Genomic DNA, 19,562 nt, shown 5'->3' on the forward strand with positions numbered 1-19,562 from the left:
AACACTGCGATTATCTGAGGCAAAAGCTAAATGCATAGGAGTGTTTTTGCACCCATATTTACTAGTTCATATAAATATCGCCTTATCAGTAATTTAAGATGGTGTGTGGTAGGTGTAAAATCAGTAGAGGGCCAAATTAAACAGATTTTAACAAATTTTCCTAATTGATATTAGTAAATTATCTTCAAATTTAGGGTTGGGCAGAGGGTTGGTTTTACAACCAAGGCAAAGAGACATTTTGACTCTCCTATACCTTCAGAATGTTGCAAAGTTTTCTGCTTTTGCATTTTGCACTTGTAATTACTTGGATATAAGCAGGAGCTCTACAAATAAACTAAAATGATGGAAAACGTCATAGTACACAGCAAACAGCGGCATTTATATTCAATAGTTTTAGAAATATTAAAAATACATGATGCAGTAAGAAAGGTGGAGGATGAAACTTGAGACAGTACAACAACCAACATTTTGTTCATTGGTATAGTCTTCATTGCAGAGGAGAAGAGCTTTGGAGACTGTTCTGAATACACGTAAGCAGGATACAGGATGGGGCCTAATAGGTAAAAGGTTTGGATACCAGAAAGGTTTAGAAACAACCAAGCATGTTAGTTGGAGAACAGTGTACAGCGGGAGATGGTTGGCAAAGCCGTGGATGTGTAATTATGAAGGGCTGTGAAGACTCTACATATTCCACAAACTGGCAGATAACCAACCAATCTAGTGCTAGCAGTAGTAGGTAAGAGATAATTCATACCAAAATTAAATATTTCCCTAGGTGAGAAGAGTATAGAGTAAGGTCGAGAAAATGGCTTGCTCATCACAACTGTATTTATGACAGTTATGGTGATTTGAAATTGGCGTCAGGTTCAGATTGTCTCGATGTTCAGGCGTTGGACTATGGTTTCCATGGCTGTGTTAGTGATAAATGACTATGATAAATGATTCCAAGAGCATGTTTAAGACAATCTCAAGGTATGTATCGAGGAAGGGGGAGTAATGGGATAAAAGTATTTGCAGAAATGAGATGGGATGGGCAGGCAGGTTGGAAGAAAGTAAGCTATTCAAGTTTTCAATGGACACAGCATGGGGGGGCTTAGAGCCATCTAATGATATAGGCTCGATATATGAGCTGAGTGATGAGAGTCATAAAAGAGAAAAGATGTGAGCATTGTCAACATAGAGGTTGTGGGAGAAACTGAAAGAGGACACATTATCAACAGTGGAAGCAGTATATAGAGAGAAATGAAGTACTGGACAACATAGCAGCCTACTGCAGCTGGTTCCCCGAAGCGGATTCCTGGCTTACCCTAGGACAGCCTTGTCTATATTTCCTTGATGCAATACTATGTCGTATTACTTTCTATCTATATCACAACGCTTTTTTCCGTGGTAGCACAAAGTTTTGTGTTTACCAAAAAGACCAAATCTCCTTTTTTTCAAACTGAAATCATTAGAAAGTGACATCAGTGCTTTGATTAAGTGAATGATATGTTCGGAAAGATAAGCGCCCTTTGCAATAATTGTTCTCATTCCATAATCACTCATTTGCCCATCCATCCGCACGCCACAGAGACAGAAATGCATGCACAAGAGCACACTTTTAGCTCATTGGCAACATTTCAGAAGCATTTTAGAGAGTAAAATTCAAGAACCCCCATATGTGGAATATGTCGGTCTTGTAATCCAATTATTCCTGACATTTAGTTTTGTTATTGATGACGCATTAAAAAAACACACGCAACCGGCTGCTTGTTGACAGCGTACAGGACATGTTCGCCTGAGGAGCGCGGGCAGGATCCCTCCAAAAGCTTTTCTCACAAAAAAAAACCAGAAAGTGCCAGTAGATTGTGCTCTTGAGAGCAAAAGATGAAACCGGCAGGGGAAAAAAATGAGAACGTGAAGGCTGAGTACAGTGTAGTGTACATCAAAGGCGCTTAATTCTACGGTGACTGCTCTTGTACCAGTGGCAAAGTATTCTCAGCAGAACCATTGCAAATCGTCGGGATTGTACTTTCCCGTTGCCAAAAATGCTGTAATGGCTCCGGCTCCTCAGGCGAGGCGTCACCAGGCAGGCTTTGACAACAAGGTAGACCAGAGCGCGGGGGAGCTTAGCCTGTAAGGGTATGAACGCCATGTTCCCTGTAATTAAGAAGCAGCCTATTCAACACTTAAGACAGTAATGTCATCCCATCTGCCAAGGCCTGCGCTGGCTGGCAGCGCGCCCCTGCGCCTGCTGCTGCTTCTGTTACCCACCTGATCCTCGGAGACCCGCTTTGATGGAGCGTTTATGCCAAGCTTTTCCAGTGGGTAGACAATCTGTCGTCGCGGCCGCACGGGAACCATGTAATGAAGGGCAGATGTCAGGGAATGGGCGTAGGGATTCTGAAAGAGAAAGACAAGCAGTCTCGGTTTAGCGCGGGAAATGTCAGTGGCGCTCGCGCTCTGCATTTGCAAACACAAGTTTCTTCGCCGGGCTGGCGGCGCGCGCAGGAGATAAAAATGTGCAAATAAACAAACGTACTCTTAGAGCAGAGGAATGAATTGCAGATAATGCCTGACACTAATGAAGATAATTACGAGAGTAATTACATTACTATCTCAGTGGGAATGACAGATAAACAAGTGCTTTGGTTTATAGGATTTTTCAGCGCAAGCATCTTCCCCAGGAGGATATCCGCTCCACAGCAATCATAAATCAGTCTGATTTGACCTCATTAAGCGGTGATATCTGCTTTCTGTTAACCTTTCCTTGCTTGCTACAAGATACTCTACGAGCACCTCTTCACAAAGCCCTGCCTGCCAAGCAGATGCAGCATAACAGCGAGATGAATACAACAGCAATGCGCAAAAAGTATTACCTTACAGCTCTTTCACGCAGGGAGATTCAAACATAAGCTTTGCGAGCATTTACCATTCAAAAACAACAATTAGAAATTCATTAAACTTTCTCAGAAAATCAACTATATTTAGCTAATGCCCAATAAAATTAAGGGCTCACAAACAACAAAATGTTTTGCTAAAAAAACACGATTTGTTCCAAACTGAGAGCAGACTGTTTAATATACACAAGATAAACAATTAATTATGTCTCATGTTATTCAGGGAACTTCCTGTGATCTGTAGGTTCCAGGAATGTTCCTTCTTTTTACGTTTATAGTTAACAGCGGCCCCTAAGCCTGTGGCTTTCTAGAGGCAGGAGAAAGCGAAAATTAATAGGGTGCCTGGTTAAAAACAAGATGTAGGGAAAGACACGTTCTTGAATGCGAGCTCTAACCACTGTCAAATTACCTGAGTGCAGACCAAATCAACAAACAAAAATATGTTCTCTCCTCTGCACATCAAGCAAATCATACCCCCCCCCCCCGAACACCAGGAGTATAAATCAGCAGTTAATACACACCCTCACCCTCTGATGTTGCCATATCGTGATGTTTCCAAAATGATATCACATCCCTGCAACCACTCCCCAAAACTCTGTTCTGCGCCATCTCCATCTCAACCCCTTGGAAAACCATGTCCCATTCCTGTCTTGGCAACTTGGATTTCGCCTCATACTTCTGCTCTCTTCGTTTCATGACCAGGCAGTCCCGTGTCACTGTCCCCATCATCCTTCCATACCCTTCAACTGTTTTTTCTCCCTCCATTCGGTAAATCCAACGGGCACCCAATACAAGATACCTTGCCCCCAAAGCATTACACTGCTAACTTTCCTTCTGAGTCTTATTATGCCTAACCTCTTTATTCAACCACTCCCTCTTAGTCATTGCTTCAACAAAATGTTTCAAATCTACTGTGGTTCTACGATTGTAAATTGCTACTGTTGGCCCGGTTTCTCCCTCCGACTACTGCCCCTTCGCTCAAATCCTGTTCTCCACAAAGCACATCTGGGCCTTGTAGGAGATAGGAAAGTGATGTGGAAAAGTCAATACAATACACTACAATGCAAACCAACGCTAGAACACCTTCTCTTTAGTTGACTCACTGTTACTTCTCCAATTGTCTCTGCCATCTCCAATCTGATTCTATGCACATTACTTCACTGTTACAGCGCTCTGTCATATTTCAGTCCCATCATCTGTCATCATAAACACATACCTGCCATCATCACTCCCTTATCTACTGCGGATCACCCTGCTTAATTTTGACTCATACTATCTTTGGGATTAAAAGTTCAGCTCTTTTTTTATTACACCTCCCAGAACAATCTTTTACTGTCTAACGGTGTTCTTATTTAAAGAATTAACAATCGACTCTGGATAAGGCTGCTGTCATGTTGAACTCCACCAAAATAAATATAATCTATTTTCTGGACCCACGGTATGGACACTCTGGACCGTCTGTTTCTACCCTGATGATGCTCTGACTCCAACACATCCACCACAAATCTAGATGGGCTCTTCAATTACCAATATGTGTCTTGATTCTAAATTCTTTATAGTCATTACAGCCACTATTAACAATTCAATCTATGATCGGGGGGCCGTGGCTGACTGCTGAACAAGATGGCGGCAATCTAGAGCAGCTCCTGCACTGAGCAGCATTTAAGTATCCCCAATATCTGGGTATAATATCCGTCATTCAGGATGGGGAATACCTATGTGAGTCGCTGGTGCACCTGAGGAGGCGGTGGGCAGGCATGTGGCAATGATTGAGGGTCTGTGGCACACGGTCTTGCTAAATGATCTGCCCACACATTATGCTATGGCCGACTGGCAGATCTGAGGACCCGTGCAGCTCCTAATGGTGGTAGGCATGGTGGTTGGCAGCCATGTCTTGTGCCTGCTGAGGACTCTTGAGGAGTGGGCTGCCCAGAGGTTGGCAGGTGGAGCAGCTGCTGGACCTGAAGACGTACTGCAGGGTGGAGGTGAGAGCCACTTGGGGCCGAGATCTAAGCCACAGCCTTCCTGGCTTGCAGATGTTGCTGGGGAACGAGCAGAGGCCTACTAAAGACTGTGGCCTCCTGGGGGCATAGCCTGTGTGGAGAAGAAAGGGACCAGGTGAGGTCCTGGGGCCGAAGTGGTTGAAAGCCCTAGCGGGACAAGGGTTCTGAGACTGTAGCGGTGACCTGCTTCTGGTTAAGGGACTGGAATCTACCCTGCACTGCACCTGGCGCTCGTCCCATTAGCACACACTCCTTAAAAAGCTGTATGACATTGGCAGCCACATGCAATTAAAGTCTGAGAAGTGGGGACCACGTTAACACACCAGTATAGGGATGTGGTGGAGAGAAGCACATGGAAATAAGTAATCTTGGAGTGCTTGTGCGTGCCCCTGCTAGCTTAGGAGTGGCGGGATGTGAAACAAACCAACAACTAATACTGATTGGCACCTTTTCCTTGCCTCATCACTACCCTATATGACATACTAATTTACCACTCAATGAAGGGTAGAAGTACAGCACAAAAAAAGTCCAACATAATAGACTTGACAAATTTGCTTTCCTAAAACACCACACTGAGGATGATGAACGGGTATAAGTGTACCAACATCAAGAGGAGGATGGGTGAACAATGCACTAGAGCATGGGTACTCACAAACATTCTCTCGGGGGCCAAATTTACAGTGTGGTTTGTAGCTGAGGGCCGCACTGGTGGGGGCGGGGTCCGTGGGGGAGGGGGCGGGTCTAGAGCAAAATAAAAACTGTGACCATGAGGTTGAAAACAGATCTCTGCAGCGGACGCCTTCGTCCACTGAGCCACCTGACCCGGTGCGCGCGCGCACACACACACACACCTCTTGAGGACATTGTTACTCCCTTCAGCATCAAAACAGTAATGTACGCCGACGACACCCAGCTGGTGGTCTCTATCAACCAGTCGAATAATAGCCTAGACAACCTGGCCATGTGCCTAGATAGGGTCTTCCAATGGATGTGTGAATCTCAACTAAAACTAAATAGAGACAAATCGGAGATTCTTCTCCTGGGTAACCCTAACAAGCTTCCTACAAACCTCTCCTGGCCACCATGCATGGGAACTCCCCCAACCCCCAAAACCGAGGTCAAAAGTCTTGGCATTTGGTTGGACCAGGACCTTAATTTTAAAACCCAGGCCAGAAAAACCTCAGGCACCTGTTTTGGCCTCATCCGCATGTCCCGAAAGATTCTCCACCTGATCCCCTTCCAGTCTAGGAAGCTACTGATGCAGGGGCTGGTGAACTCCAGACTGGACTATGGCAACGTCTTGTACCTGGGGGCCCCGGCATGAGTTGTTCATAGACTACAGGTTGCGCAGAACGCGGCGGCCAGAATCCTAACGGGAACTAAAGCAAGATGCTTGGCAAAACCAGCTCTCAAAAGCCTTCACTGGCTCCCAGTGAAAGAGCGAATTACCTTCAAGACCCTGTGCATCTCCCACAAGATAATGCACGACAAAGGCCCCCCAATTCTCAGACCTCTGATGAAACCCCATCAGTCCAACAGACAACTAAGGTCTGACTCTCTCGCCCTTGCCAGTATCCCAAGAATAAGAAAGTCCAGATCCGGCGGCCGCTTGTTCTCCTACAACGCCCCAAAACTCTGGAACACCCTTCCACTGGCCATGAGGAGAGAACATAACCTCCTCACTTTTCGGAAACAATTAAAAACCTGGCTCTTCCCTTAAACCTTCAATCTTCACTTTCCCTCCTCTTCTCTGTATATAAGGTCTTGTCAGCGCTGGGATGCCCGAGGGTGGCTACGCGCTTTATAAATCCCAACTCAAACAAACTCAAACTCTCGCACTCTCACTCGCTGTCACCCTCACTCTGACTGTCTCTCTTTCTCTCTCTCACACCCTCTGTCACCCTCACTCTGACTGTCTCCCTCCCTCCCTCTGTCTCCCTCCCTCTGTTGGTCTCCCTCCCTCCCTCTGTCTCCCTCCCTTTCTCTGTCTCCCTCCCTCTCTCTGTCTCCCTCTGTCTGTCACCCTCTTTCAACCTCCTTCTGGCTCCCTCACTGTCTCCCTCTCTCTGTCTCCTTCCCTCTCTCTGTCTCCTTCCCTCTCTGTCTTCTTCCATCTCTCTGTCTCCCTCCCTCTGTCTCCCTCGCTCTGTCTCACTCTCCCTCTGTCTCACTCCCACTCTGTCTCCCTCCCACTCTGTCTCCCTCCCACTCTGTTTCCCTCCCACTCTGTTTCCCTCCCTCTGTCTCCCTCCCTGTCTCCTTCCCTCTGTCTCCTTCCCTCTGTCTCCCTCTCTCTGTCTCCCTCTCTCTGTCTCCCCCTCTCTGTCTCCCTCTGTCTCTGTCTACCTCCCCCTATCTCCCTCCCTCTGTCTCCCCCTCTCTCCCTCTGTCTCCCCCTCCCTCCGAATGTCTCCCTCTGTCTCCCTCCCTCCATACCCCCCGCTCTGTCTCCCTCCCTCTCTGTCTCCATTTATAGACTTCTGTCTAGTAAACCTTTATGTAAAGACAGTACACTTCTAAATGATAGCCCTTCAGGAAGTGATCCTGTATTGAAAGAGATAGGAGAGAGACTTCACGACCACCACTGATTTAAATGATGCATATTTTCACATTGCAGTGCATTCATTTCTCAGTTTTCTCTTCTTTTGTGGCAAGGGAACATATTCCCAATTTAGTCTTGCGTTGCGGAATAATGTCAATTAAATGGATGTCTACAAATTGTTTGGCAGTGGTTGCGGCACATTTACATTGTGAAAGTGCTCATGTATATCATAAGTCCATCATTAGATGGCTGGTGTAGGAGAGCACAGCTCAAAAATGCCATTTACTGGCTCAAAAACCTTGCTACTCAATCTTCGTTTTAATACCACAGTCGAAAAGTCACATCTGCATTCCTAGCCAATACAGAATTTTCTGGATGCAACATTCAATTTAATCATGGAAAAGGTTTACTCTTAAACCGAGCGACTATGGTTGTTTCTTCTTTACTACGGGCCCGATTCACAGAATAAAATTAAGACTCAATCCTAAACTTACTACTATTTTGGTATTCACAGAATGCACCTACTACTTTTGGCATTCACAGAATGCACTTACTACTTTTGGCATTCACAAAATGCACTTACTACTATTGGCATTCACAAAATGAACTTACTACTTTTGGTATTCACAGAAGTTAGGATTTTTTCTTAAGTTTGTCTTAAGACAAACTTAAGACAGACTTAAGACAGGATTTTGTCTTAAGTCTGTCTTAAGTCTGTCTTAAGTCTATCTTTAGTCTGTCTTTAGTCTGTCTTTAGTCTGTCTTTAGTCTGTCTTTAGTCTGTCTTTAGTCTGTCTTTAGTCTGTCTTAAGGCACACCTAGGACAAAATCCTAACTTCTGTGAATACCAAAAGTGCCGTTATAACCCTAATTCTGAAACCTGGTAAAACCGCCTCAGACTGTGGCTCATATAGGCCCATCTCTATACTAAATGCCGACTATAACATTTTTACATCAATTTTAGCAAACCGGCTGGGGCAGGTAGCTCCGGATATAATTGCTCCGAACCAAAAGGGCTTTATAAAAGGGAGACAGCTCTGTGAGCTTACATACGAATTGATTGGTTCAATCGATATTGCTTTAAAGGAGGAAATTCCACTGGTTGTTCTCACTCTAGATGCTACCAAGGCCTTCGATAGGGTGAACTGGTTGTACTTATCGGAGGCCTTGAAGAGCTTTGGTATAGGAGATGGATTTCGGAGGACAGTTCAGCTTCTATATCGTAACCCTTCTGCTTCCCTACTAATTAATGGAGGCCTGACAGAACCTCTCAAGATCAAGAGAGGAACCAGACAGGGTTGCCCCCTGTCCCCCCTTCTTTTTGACATATATATAGAGCCATTCGCTCAGATCCTAAGGGATAATACACTCATTAAACCTTTTATTTTTGGTGGCTGGGATAAGAAGGTGGCACTTTATGCGGACGATATTATGATTTTTTCCACAGATTACGAAGAGGCGTACCCAGAAATAATTGAACAGGCTCATACATTTGGGAAAGTTTCAGGGTATGAGATCAATGCTCTTAAGACAGAATCAATGTCCTGGAACTGCAACAGAACTAACAATAACGGGACATCTAAAAGTCAAATTCGATATTTAGGGGTGAATATAGTTGAGGATATCAATGCAATCGCCCCTCTCAATTTCAATAAAGTCGCTGCAGAGTGCAGGAAACTCATGAGAGATTGGTCTCAGCTCCCGCTTTCTGTTCTGGGAAAGCTTAATCTGGTGAAGATGAGTATCCTACCGAAAGTCTCTTTTTTATTTAATTCAATTCCACTTTATTTTTATTCAAAATTAATTTCTAAACTACAGAGTGCTATTACTAGTTTTATTTGGAATAACAAAAGTGCCAGAATTTCGTGGAAAAAAATTAGACGACGGAGAGAGAAGGGAGGCCTAGCTGGGCCAGACCTTCAAATATACGCATGGGCCTTTCAACTATCGCACATGCGTATGTTGCTCAAAACTCCGTTATCTACTGGGATGGGCCCTCTTTTTTCTACCCTATTGCTCAGTGAGGGAGTTAATCATTCCGGTTTCTTGTTTAAGTTCAGCGACCCCAAATTCTTTAAAAAAATCAAATTGAAAATTCTAAAAGGTTGTGTATCTACTTGGTACAAAATAAGACAAGCGATAAAGATTGGCTACTATTCAGCTAGGGCACCGATATGGAACTTACCTGCCCCCCCCCCTATGGACAACAGACGCCCTTAATAAACCTTTACTAGAAGCTGGTATTGAGTGTTGGGACGATTTGTTCATGGATGGGGCTTTACTCCCATGGGACTATCTTATTAACAAAGTCGGCCCTGAGTTGTCAAGATTTAAATATATTCAGATTTCTAGCTGGGCTCAGACATATTATGGTCAGTCTATGAGACGTAGCAAGCAGCCTATAGGTGGCATCAGTGACTTGATAACTTCCTTACTAGACAACTCAGTGGCGAAAAAAGAAATTTCCCGATGGTATAACAAAATATTAGATGAAATAGATGTTAGCTTTCAACTACCAACAAATTTATGGGCAGAACTAATGCCGGGGCTTGAAGTGGAAGAGCTCTGGAGTGCTTCCTGCTCATTGCTTTGGGATTTAGTTAAACCATCGTGGCTTCGTCGGAATCACCTTTTTACTTTGCATAGGGCATATTATTCCCCCCATAGGTTAACAAAATTCTCATTAACTGGCCCAGTTTCATGTCCTAGATGTGGGCTAGCTGCTGCCACCGATACACATATGTTCTTGGAATGTCCAAGTTTATCAGAATATTGGGAAGCCATTAAAAACAAGTTGTCGTATTCTGTGGGCGAAAACATCACAATAGACCTCGAGCTTGTGATTTTTGGTTTAAGAAATAAAACTCATGATGCATCAACAAGATTAATATTTTACTCTATCCTTGCAGCACGTAGGGAGATATGTAGGCACTGGAAAGATGCGCTACCACCTACAGTGCATGAATGGCGAACATCCCTCCTCCAAATTTCTAAACTTGATTTAGCCAGGGTAGGAAACCCGAACACTAGAGCATACTGGGCAATGCTTGGTTAGTTGCGACCTTTACCTGGGGTTTTTTTTTTTTTTTTTTTCCCCAGGTCCGATGATTAATGTGAGCATTGCCTACCTTGGCTATCAAGACTAATGTCTACATTTCAAGGGGGTCTCGATGACTCGGGCACTATCAACTGAGGTAACATCCTAAGCGAGTCTAAGACTGGTCGCTGTATTTAGTGCCAAATGGGAACTGGCCGTACCCCTCGATAGACAAATCCCTCACCAGCTATATGGCTGAGTTGGCACAGTAGTCAAGTCAAGTCAAGTCATATAATTTGTATAGCGCACTACATACCCAGAGGGTTTCAAGGCGCTAAGGAGGGGAAGAGGATTACTTGTCAAAAATCCACGTTTTGAGTTGCTTTCTGAAAGCTAGGTGGTTCTGGGTGAGGCGAAGGTAAGCGGGGAGTGAGTTCCATGTTTTAGCAGCCAGGTATGAGAAGGATCTGCCTCCCATGGTGGTCTTGTTGATGCGGGGTACAGTGGCGAAGGTTTGGCTGGAAGAACGTAGTTGTCGGGAGGGGTGTAGAAGGACAGTCGTGAGTTGAGGCATTCTGGACCGATGTCGTAGAGTGATTTGTGTGCGTGGGTAAGCAGTCGGAAAGTGATCCTCTTATTGACGGGTAGCCAGTGGAGGTCTTTAAGGTGACCAGAGATGTGTTCGTTGCGTGGGATGTCTAATATGAGTCTGGCTGAGGCGTTTTGGATTCGTTGGAGTTTCTTCTGGAGTTTTGCGGTAGTACCTGCTTAGAGGGTGTTTCCGTAGTCCAGTCGGCTCGTGACCAGAGCGTGGGTGACTGTTTTCCTTGTTTCGGAGGGGATCCAGCGAAAAGTTTTTCTGAGCATGCGAAGAATGTTGAAGCAGGAAGAGGATACGGCGCTGACTTGTCTGTTCATTGAGAGTGAGGAATCCAGGATGACGCCTAGGTTCCGTGCGTGGTCTGTCGGGATGGGTGCTTTTCCGAGGGCTTCCGGCCACCAGGAGTCGTCCCATGCAGAGGGGGAAGTACCTAAGATGAGGACTTCTGTTTTGTCTGAGTTCAGTTTTAGACGGCTTTGTTTCATCCATTCGGCGACTTCTTTCATTCCTTCGTGTAGGTTAGTCTTGGCGGTGCTGGGGTCATTGGTGAGAGAAAGGATTAGTTGAGTGTCATCCGCGTAAGAGATGATGTTGAGGTTGTGTTGGCGTGCGATGGTCGCGAGGGGGCTCATGTATACGTTGAAGAGGGTGGGGCTGAGTGAGGATCCTTGTGGTACGCCGCAGATGACTTCAGAGGACTCAGACTTGAATGGTGGGAGGCGGACTCTCTGGGTTCTTCCGGTGAGGAACGAGGTGATCCATTCAAGTGCTTTTCCTTGGATTCCGATGTTGTTGAGGCGTTGTAGAAGGGTTTTGTGGCAGACTGTGTCGAATGCTGCAGAGAGGTCAAGGAGGATGAGGGCGACTGTGTCTCCATTGTCCAGTAGGGTTCGAATGTCGTCTGTTGCTGCGATGAGGGCGGTCTCAGTGCTGTGTTTTGCTCGGAAGCCAGATTGTGAGGGGTCGAGGGATTTGTTGGCTTTGAGGAAGGCGGCGAGCTGGTTGTTGACAGCTTTCTCGATGACTTTGGCCGGGAATGGAAGAAGCGAGATGGGGCGGTAATTTTTGAGTTCGGTGGGGTCCGCTGTGGGTTTTTTCAGAAGGGCGGTGAGTTCAGCGTGTTTCCAGTCTTCCGGGAAGGTGGCGGAGTTGAATGAGCAGTTGATGACGTCTCGGAGGTGCGGTGCTATGACGGAGTCTGCTTTGTTGAAGATGTGGTGAGGACATGGGTCTGTGGGGGATCCTGAGTGGATGGAATTCATCAGGCGGATGGTGTCCTCAGTGGAGATTGGGTTCCAGTCGTTAAGGGTGTTCACGGGGGGAAGATGATCAGCAGATGGTAGGGTGGGTTGGTTTTCAGGTTGGTTGTCAAAGCTGTTGTGGATGTCTGCAATCTTGTTGTGGAAAAATGAGGCTAGTGAGTCGCAGAGGCTTTGAGAAGGGGTGATGTCGTTGGAGTTGGCCGAGGGATTGGAAAATTCCTTGACGATGTTGAAAAGTTCCTTGCTGTTGTGAGCATTGTTGTCAAGTCGGTCCTTGAATGCTGTTTTCTTGGCTTTTCGGATTAGTTGGTGGTGAATGCGGGTGGCGTTTTTGAAGGCGTCCTTGGTGTTGGTGGTTGGGTCTTTTTTCCAGGTCTTTTCAAGGGAGCGGCAGAGTTTCTTGGACTTCTTGAGATCATCGTTGAACCATGAGGCCTTCTTGCTGCCAGGTTTGTTTTGACGTTTTTTCAGTGGTGCTAAGGTGTCAGCGGTGTTGGATAACCATAGGGTGAGGTTGGCAGCGGCTTCGTTAGCATTGGAAGAGAGGGCTGGGATGTTTTGAAGGAGCGATGCGGAGATTTGGTCCGTGGTGATTTTGTTCCAGTTCCTTTTCAGGGTAGGTTGGAGGTGGATGCTGGGTTTTGGTTTGTTGTAGGTACATGACCTTTTGACTATTCGCTCTGTGGTGGATTTTTTCTCTCGGTTTTGATAGATTGGAGCTATGCACACAAATGAGGATAAAAAGAAAAAAAAAAAAAGAAAGAAAAAATACCAAATGTAGTAAGTTCCTTCTATGAATGCCAAAAGTAGTAAGTGCCTTCTGTGAATACCAAAATAGTAGTAAGTTTAGGATTTTGTCTTAAATTAGTTCTGTGAATCGGGCCCTACATGTCACTGCCTCTAACAGTGAGAAAAGTAAGAAACTTAATTGTAATGCTGGTGCTATGCATCGCATTGGATCTAAATGCTAATTTTCAAATTAATTCCTTGCTGGAATTATTGACACAGCAGAGGATAGAAGCAACTGGAATCTAGAAAGACCTAGTGTTCTTTCATTCATTCAGCACGCCTGGTCACCTGTCAGGCATTTAACACATGCACCAAGAGTATTTCCTCACTCAGTGCCAGACAGGGCTGTTCCTCAGCAGTCATATGGCAGAGAATAAAAGAAATCTCTTAAGCACTGACACAACAAACTACTTTTTGACCCCTAATCACATTGAGCAATAATGTGCTTTAAATAAACCGCACAAACACGGCCAGCGCTGCTGGGCAGTTTTGCAGACACACATTCACTGGTAACTCTGTCTCCCTCCCTCCCTCTGACTCTCTCTCCCTTCCTCCCGCTTCTCTTTTACTTTGTCTCCCTCCCTCTGTCACCTCACCTGGCGTGCGTGTGTATCAGCCGGGGCTGAGGCAGCTTGCTGGCCGCACCCGAGTACTTCATAGGTCTTAAAAAGACCACTTACTTGTTAATGAGGCTTTGTTGTATTTCCCCTCTTCTTAGCGCCCTTGCATCACTCTGTCCTTCACTGGAATCGCCCGGCCCCCATAGAGAGCTGCTGCAACCACAGTGTTTGCGGACATTCTTTAATTATTTTTATTTAAACCCCAGTTAGGAAGGCTTGCCGGGCCGCTGGCGGCGTGCGGGTCGTACTATGAGTACCCCTGCACTAGAGGAACTAACAATAAAAGATCAGATGCTTGCAATGCAAGACATGAAAACCACCTTAGAATCTAAGATAGACACTGTCTCTGTGGAAAAGGGCCTGATATGTACAGATTTGAGAAAAGTCAGCAACAGGGTGAAATCTCTGGAAACTACATTTGTAACACTAAAAGAGGAGGCCATCACTCTGCTATTCATTGTCTCCACTCTTAAAAACCGATAATGTGGTGCTCCAGGTGTGGATGGAGAATACAGAGGGATGATCGCAACGCCATAATCTCCGCCTGGTGGGAGTATCGAAGGGGACTGAGGGTCCTAGTGTGAACTTATTTGTTTAAGATTTGATTGACAATCATCTCCAGTAAAAGGGTCCCTCGAAATGTTTCTCTGTGGAACATGCCCATAATGCTCAGATATCTCCTCCTAAGTCTGAACAACGTCTGCAAACGGTCATAGCCAGAATCTTTAATTATCATAATCAAGATGTCATTTTACAGGCAGGCTGACAACAGGGAGACTTGAAGTTTGAAAATAGTACTATTCAAATGTTCCAGGGCTGTACAATGACGGTTCAAAAGCAGCAACATTCCTTCAATGAGGTCAGAAGTCGCCTGCGGGAGCATGACATTAAATACTGAATATTCTTACTAACCGTGGGCGGAGAACTCCATTCCGCCTGCAGAGTGTGGAAGTTTTGCCTACTCCACGTTCTGCAGAGAACGCGGAGTAGGCAAAGCTTCACACACTCCACAGCGGAGCAGAGTTGGCCGCCGCCCGCCTCCACCCCCCTATTAATATATAACTTAAAATAAACTTAAAGCAAATAAAAAACACTTACCTTTTAACCTAAGTGTTTCTATTTGCTTTAAGCTTGTTTTAAGTTATATATTAATAGGGGGTGGAGGCGGGCGGCGTAGCGGGGCTTCCTGGATTCCCACAGTTACTTGCCAACTCGGTGGCACTCCGCTTAGTGCCGCTAGGCACACTACACCCAGGGTTAGTTCTTACCAGCTAAGCTTCAAAATATTGCAGAAGGCAAATCATGGACTTTTGGCACACTGGAGGATGCATGAGAGTGGCTCGAAGAATGGAGACCAGCCGGACGTAAGACGGTGACCTCTGGCAGAAGCCTAGAAAGGCTGTACCAGGAGGGAAGGACCAACTGCCCGACACAGTGATGACATCATTACCTATTGACCCACAGTGGCAGGATCCTAGCAGTAGTCTTCCTTCAACTGGCTCTGTGATGGCTTGTAGTGATTAACTATTCTGTAAATGATGATGGCGGTCGGTGTGGCTGGATTTGACTCCCTTTTGGAGAATGTGGGAATTTTTTCTTGTACTCCCCTCATACACAGGAAATTACAGCCCTTGTCTCATTTGTCGCTGATTGGTGACCCCAGCTGTTTTGTAGAAGACGCGCCCCACGGGTGCATGGTTATTGATGGTGTGACACAAAACTTTCACTTGATGAACATGCCTATATTTACTGGAAGCATTATCCTGACACCTGGGGTTACTGTCATTTGGGAACTTTCCTACTTATTGAGTTGCTCTTTGTACCTAATTGAGATTTGTTTGTCTCTTTGGGGCATCAAGTTCCAGCAACTTTGGGTGGCGGGTAGTTCCTTCCTGCAGCGCCGGAATAATGAGGAGGGTTAGATGGGGCAAGTTTTAGAAACAGTTGTGTTTGTGTGTTTTATGTGATGTGGCAGTGCGCAGGTGAAGCAATGCAAGACTACAAGTGGATTGTCGGGGCTGAGTGAGAGAGTGCCTGCCTTATGATGCTCCTGGCCCCCCCAGAGAGTGAGGGACGGCCGATAATCTCTTGGAATGTCAATGGAATTGGCAGCAAAATCAAGAGCGATATAGTCTACCAAGGCTTTTAGAGACATGCTCTAAATGTAGTATTCCTTTGGTAGTCCCACTTGCGAAAGATGTTGCATGTTAACACAAGGGAGGGTATCACTTATTGGCTCATGTGGGCTATTCAACTGGCTCCAGGGGTTTGAAATATTGACAAGGAAGGCCATTCCACTTGTGGTGGTGAAGGTTATGGGTGATACCCAGGGCTGATATGCTGTGATGGTTGGGAAGTGGAATGGACTCACCATAGTGAAGGAACTCTTCAACATCGTGAAAGAGCTTTCCAACCCCAGCGCAGGAAACAACGACATCACCCCATCACAAGACCTCTGCAACTCCCTCGCCTCATACTTCCACAACAAGATCACGGACATACACAGCAGTTTCAACAACCAACCAACGCACACCACGACCGACCTGCCACCCCCCCCCACCACCACCCTCCACGCCTGGACCCCGATCAGCACAGAAGACACCATCCGCACGATGAACTCCATCCACTCCGGATCACCAACCGACCCCTGCCCTCACCACGTCTTCAACAAGGCCGACGCTGTCATCGCACCCCACCTGCGAGACATCATCAACACATCCTTCGACACCACCATCTTCCCCGAAAGCTGGAAACACGCCGAACTCAGCGCTCTACTCAAAAAACCAACAGCGGACCCCACCGACCTCAAGAATTACCGCCCCATCTCGCTTCTACCGTTTCCAGCCAAAGTCATCGAGAAGACCGTCAACAAGCAGATGGCCGCCTTCCTCGAGACGAACGGATCCCTCGACCCCTCACAGTCCGGCTTCCGAGCCAAACACAGCACCGAGACCGCCCTCATCGCCGCCACCGATGACATCCGAGCCCTGATGGACAAGGGAGAAACAGCGGCCCTCATCCTCCTAGACCTCTCCGCGGCATTCGACACGGTCTGCCACCGCACCCTAACACGGCGCCTCAGCAACATCGGTATCCAGGACAAGGCGCTGGAATGGATCATCTCCTTCCTCGACGGAAGAACACAGCGAGTCCGCCTACCACCGTACAAGTCAGAGGCCTCCGAAGTCATCTGCGGCGTCCCCCAAGGATCATCACTGAGCCCCACCCTCTTCAACGTCTACATGAGCCCCCTCGCGGCCATCGTACGCAAACACCACCTCAGCATCATCTCCTACGCCGACGACACCCAGCTGATCCTCTCCCTGACCAACAACCCCGCCGCCGCCAGAGCCAACCTGCACGAAGGGATGAAAGAGGTAGCCGAGTGGATGACGACCAGCCGCCTGAAACTGAACTCGGACAAGACGGAGGTCCTCATCCTGGGCTCTTCACCCTCCGCCTGGGACGACTCCTGGTGGCCTCCCGCCCTGGGCACCGCACCCAAACCGACAGACCATGCACGAAACCTGGGCTTCATCCTGGACTCCTCCCTCTCCATGACCAGGCAAGTCAACAGCGTCTCCTCGGCGTGCTTCAACATCCTACGCATGCTACGAAAGATCTTTTGGTGGATCCCCGCAGAGACCAGGAAGACCGTCACCCAGGCCCTCGTCACCAGCCGACTGGACTACGGCAACGCCCTCTACGCCGGGACCACCGCCAAGCTCCAGAAGAGACTCCAGCGGATCCAAAACGCCTCAGCCAGACTCATCCTCGACATCCCACGATCCAGCCACATCTCCGGTCATCTGAGAGACCTTCACTGGCTCCCCATCAACAAGAGAATCACCTTCCGCCTCCTCACCCACGCACACAAAGCCCTACACGACCAAGGCCCGAGCTACCTCAACAGCCGAGTCAACTTCTACGCTCCCAAACGCCACCTCCGATCAGCCAACCACGCCCTCGCCGCCGTCCCCCGCATCCGAAGAGCGACTACAGGAGGAAGGTCCTTCTCCTACCTGGCCGCCAAGACCTGGAACTCCCTCCCGTCCGACCTGCGCCTGACCCAAGACCACCTCTCCTTCAGGAAGAAGCTGAAGACCTGGCTGTTCGAGCAGTAGCGGCACCCCCCCTCCCCAGCGCCTTGAGACCCTACGGGTATGTAGCGCGCTTTATAAGTGTCATTGATTGATTGATTGATTGATAGTGGTCGACTTGGTATATTTGCCGGCATGCTTGCAAACAGCAGGCCTGCAGGACCTGAGAGCCCTTCTCTTGCAGCTACCAGATGGACAGGTCATCACGGGTGGTGATTTCAACCTAGTTATGGATGAGACTGTTGATCCCAGTGAGCTGGGTGCAGTGGGGGCCCACAGTTGAGAAAATGTGTGTAGAAGCATGGGCTGGTGGATGTGTGGAGAAGACGTAGCCCTTCTGCATTGCAGTACTCCTCCTTTTCGGGAGCACATGATTTCTATTCAGAAATGGAATAACTGTCCCCGCAGGGCTTCTATGTGCTTCGGGTCCTAAATGTGAAGTTCCTAGCATGGGGGATCTCGGACTACTCACTGCTTTAGGAGGAATAGTGTGGATGCAAGAGGCAAGAGTAAAGGGGGTAGAGGCTCGACCCTGATTACTGAAATAGGAGGGAGTGGCGGATGAGCTAAGCCAATTCACTGATAATTATTTCCGTGAAAATGTGAATGCAGTTGAATCTGGGGTTGTCTTATGGGAAACATATAAGACTTTGTTGCAGGGGCAGGTGATATAAATGGCCTCAGTGAAGGGCAAAACAAGGTGGAAAAACAGATGCAAAAGGTAGGGGAGAAAATCTTACTACTGGAGTGGCAACATACTCAGTGCCCTCAATATGATGATATACAACACCACCTGGATCTTAAGTATAGGGAATACCAGGTGTTGGGTTCTGATGCCACTCGTACTTAATACCAGGCAATGCAGAGGAGGCTACATGAGGTGGGAAACTAAGCAGACAAATTGTTACAGTGGTTTGGCAAGACAGATGATGCAATGAGGTGGGTGAGTGAGGTCCAAACACATCCAGGGGAGAGGGTCAGTGCCAATGATAATATTGCTGAGCTGTGTGCTGAGCATTATAAGTGGCTTTAAGCTCAGTTGCGACTTGCTTTGCAGGGGTGGTGGAGGATTTCCTTACAGACATAAAACTACCTAGGCTCACTGATGCCAGCAGAGTGATACTGGACGCATAGTTTACAACTGCAGTAATAGAGGAAGCCATCGTAGCCCTGAAATCTGGTAAAGCACTGGAAGTCAATGGGTTGCCCTATCAGATATACAAGTGCCTAGCTGGTAAGGTGTCTGCTCATTTCCTGAAAAAGTATGCTGCAGCAAAGGAAGAGGTCTGCAAGACAAGAGAACCCCAATCAGCCATGATCGCAGTTCTACATAAGGCAGGTCAACCCACTGAATTATGTTCCTCCTATACGTTGATTTCTCTTTTAAATGCAGAATCTAAAATTCTTGGCAAGGTAGTGGCGACCCACCTAATTCATGTGATAACTACCCTTGTACATCCAGATCAATCCATCTTCATTCGAAGCAGAAGCGCTGTGTTGAACCAGAGACATTTATTTGGCTGTAGGAATCAAATCAACGCATCTACCGAATCCGGGGTACTGGTTTCTTTGGATGCGTCTAGCGTCTTTGATTCCCTTGAATGGCCATATTTGTCTTGGGGAATGGAGTTGGGGAACCTAGGCCCCAGCTACATGGCAAGTGTTTAACTACTCTATTGGGACCCCCTAGCCTGTGTTAGAATCAATGTTGAATACTCTATACTCTGCA

At 47.0% G+C, this 19,562-nt stretch overlaps 1 protein-coding gene across 3 annotated transcripts in view; it reads right to left on the reverse strand.

Annotated features, from left to right (window-relative positions):
• CFAP61 (cilia and flagella associated protein 61) overlaps positions 1-19,562 on the reverse strand; it is a 1,856,219-nt gene that overhangs the window by 1,135,036 nt on the left and 701,621 nt on the right. For all 3 annotated transcript variants that reach the window (XM_086927518.1, XM_086927517.1, XM_086927519.1), the window contains one exon: positions 2,254-2,382. In XM_086927518.1, the coding sequence (XP_086783644.1) occupies positions 2,254-2,382 (129 nt within the window). The remainder of the gene's footprint in view (positions 1-2,253; positions 2,383-19,562) is intronic.

The sequence above is a fragment of the Lissotriton vulgaris genome, chromosome 6 (genome assembly GCF_964263255.1).
Source record: "Lissotriton vulgaris chromosome 6, aLisVul1.2, whole genome shotgun sequence".
Taxonomy (NCBI): Eukaryota; Metazoa; Chordata; class Amphibia; order Caudata; family Salamandridae; genus Lissotriton; species Lissotriton vulgaris.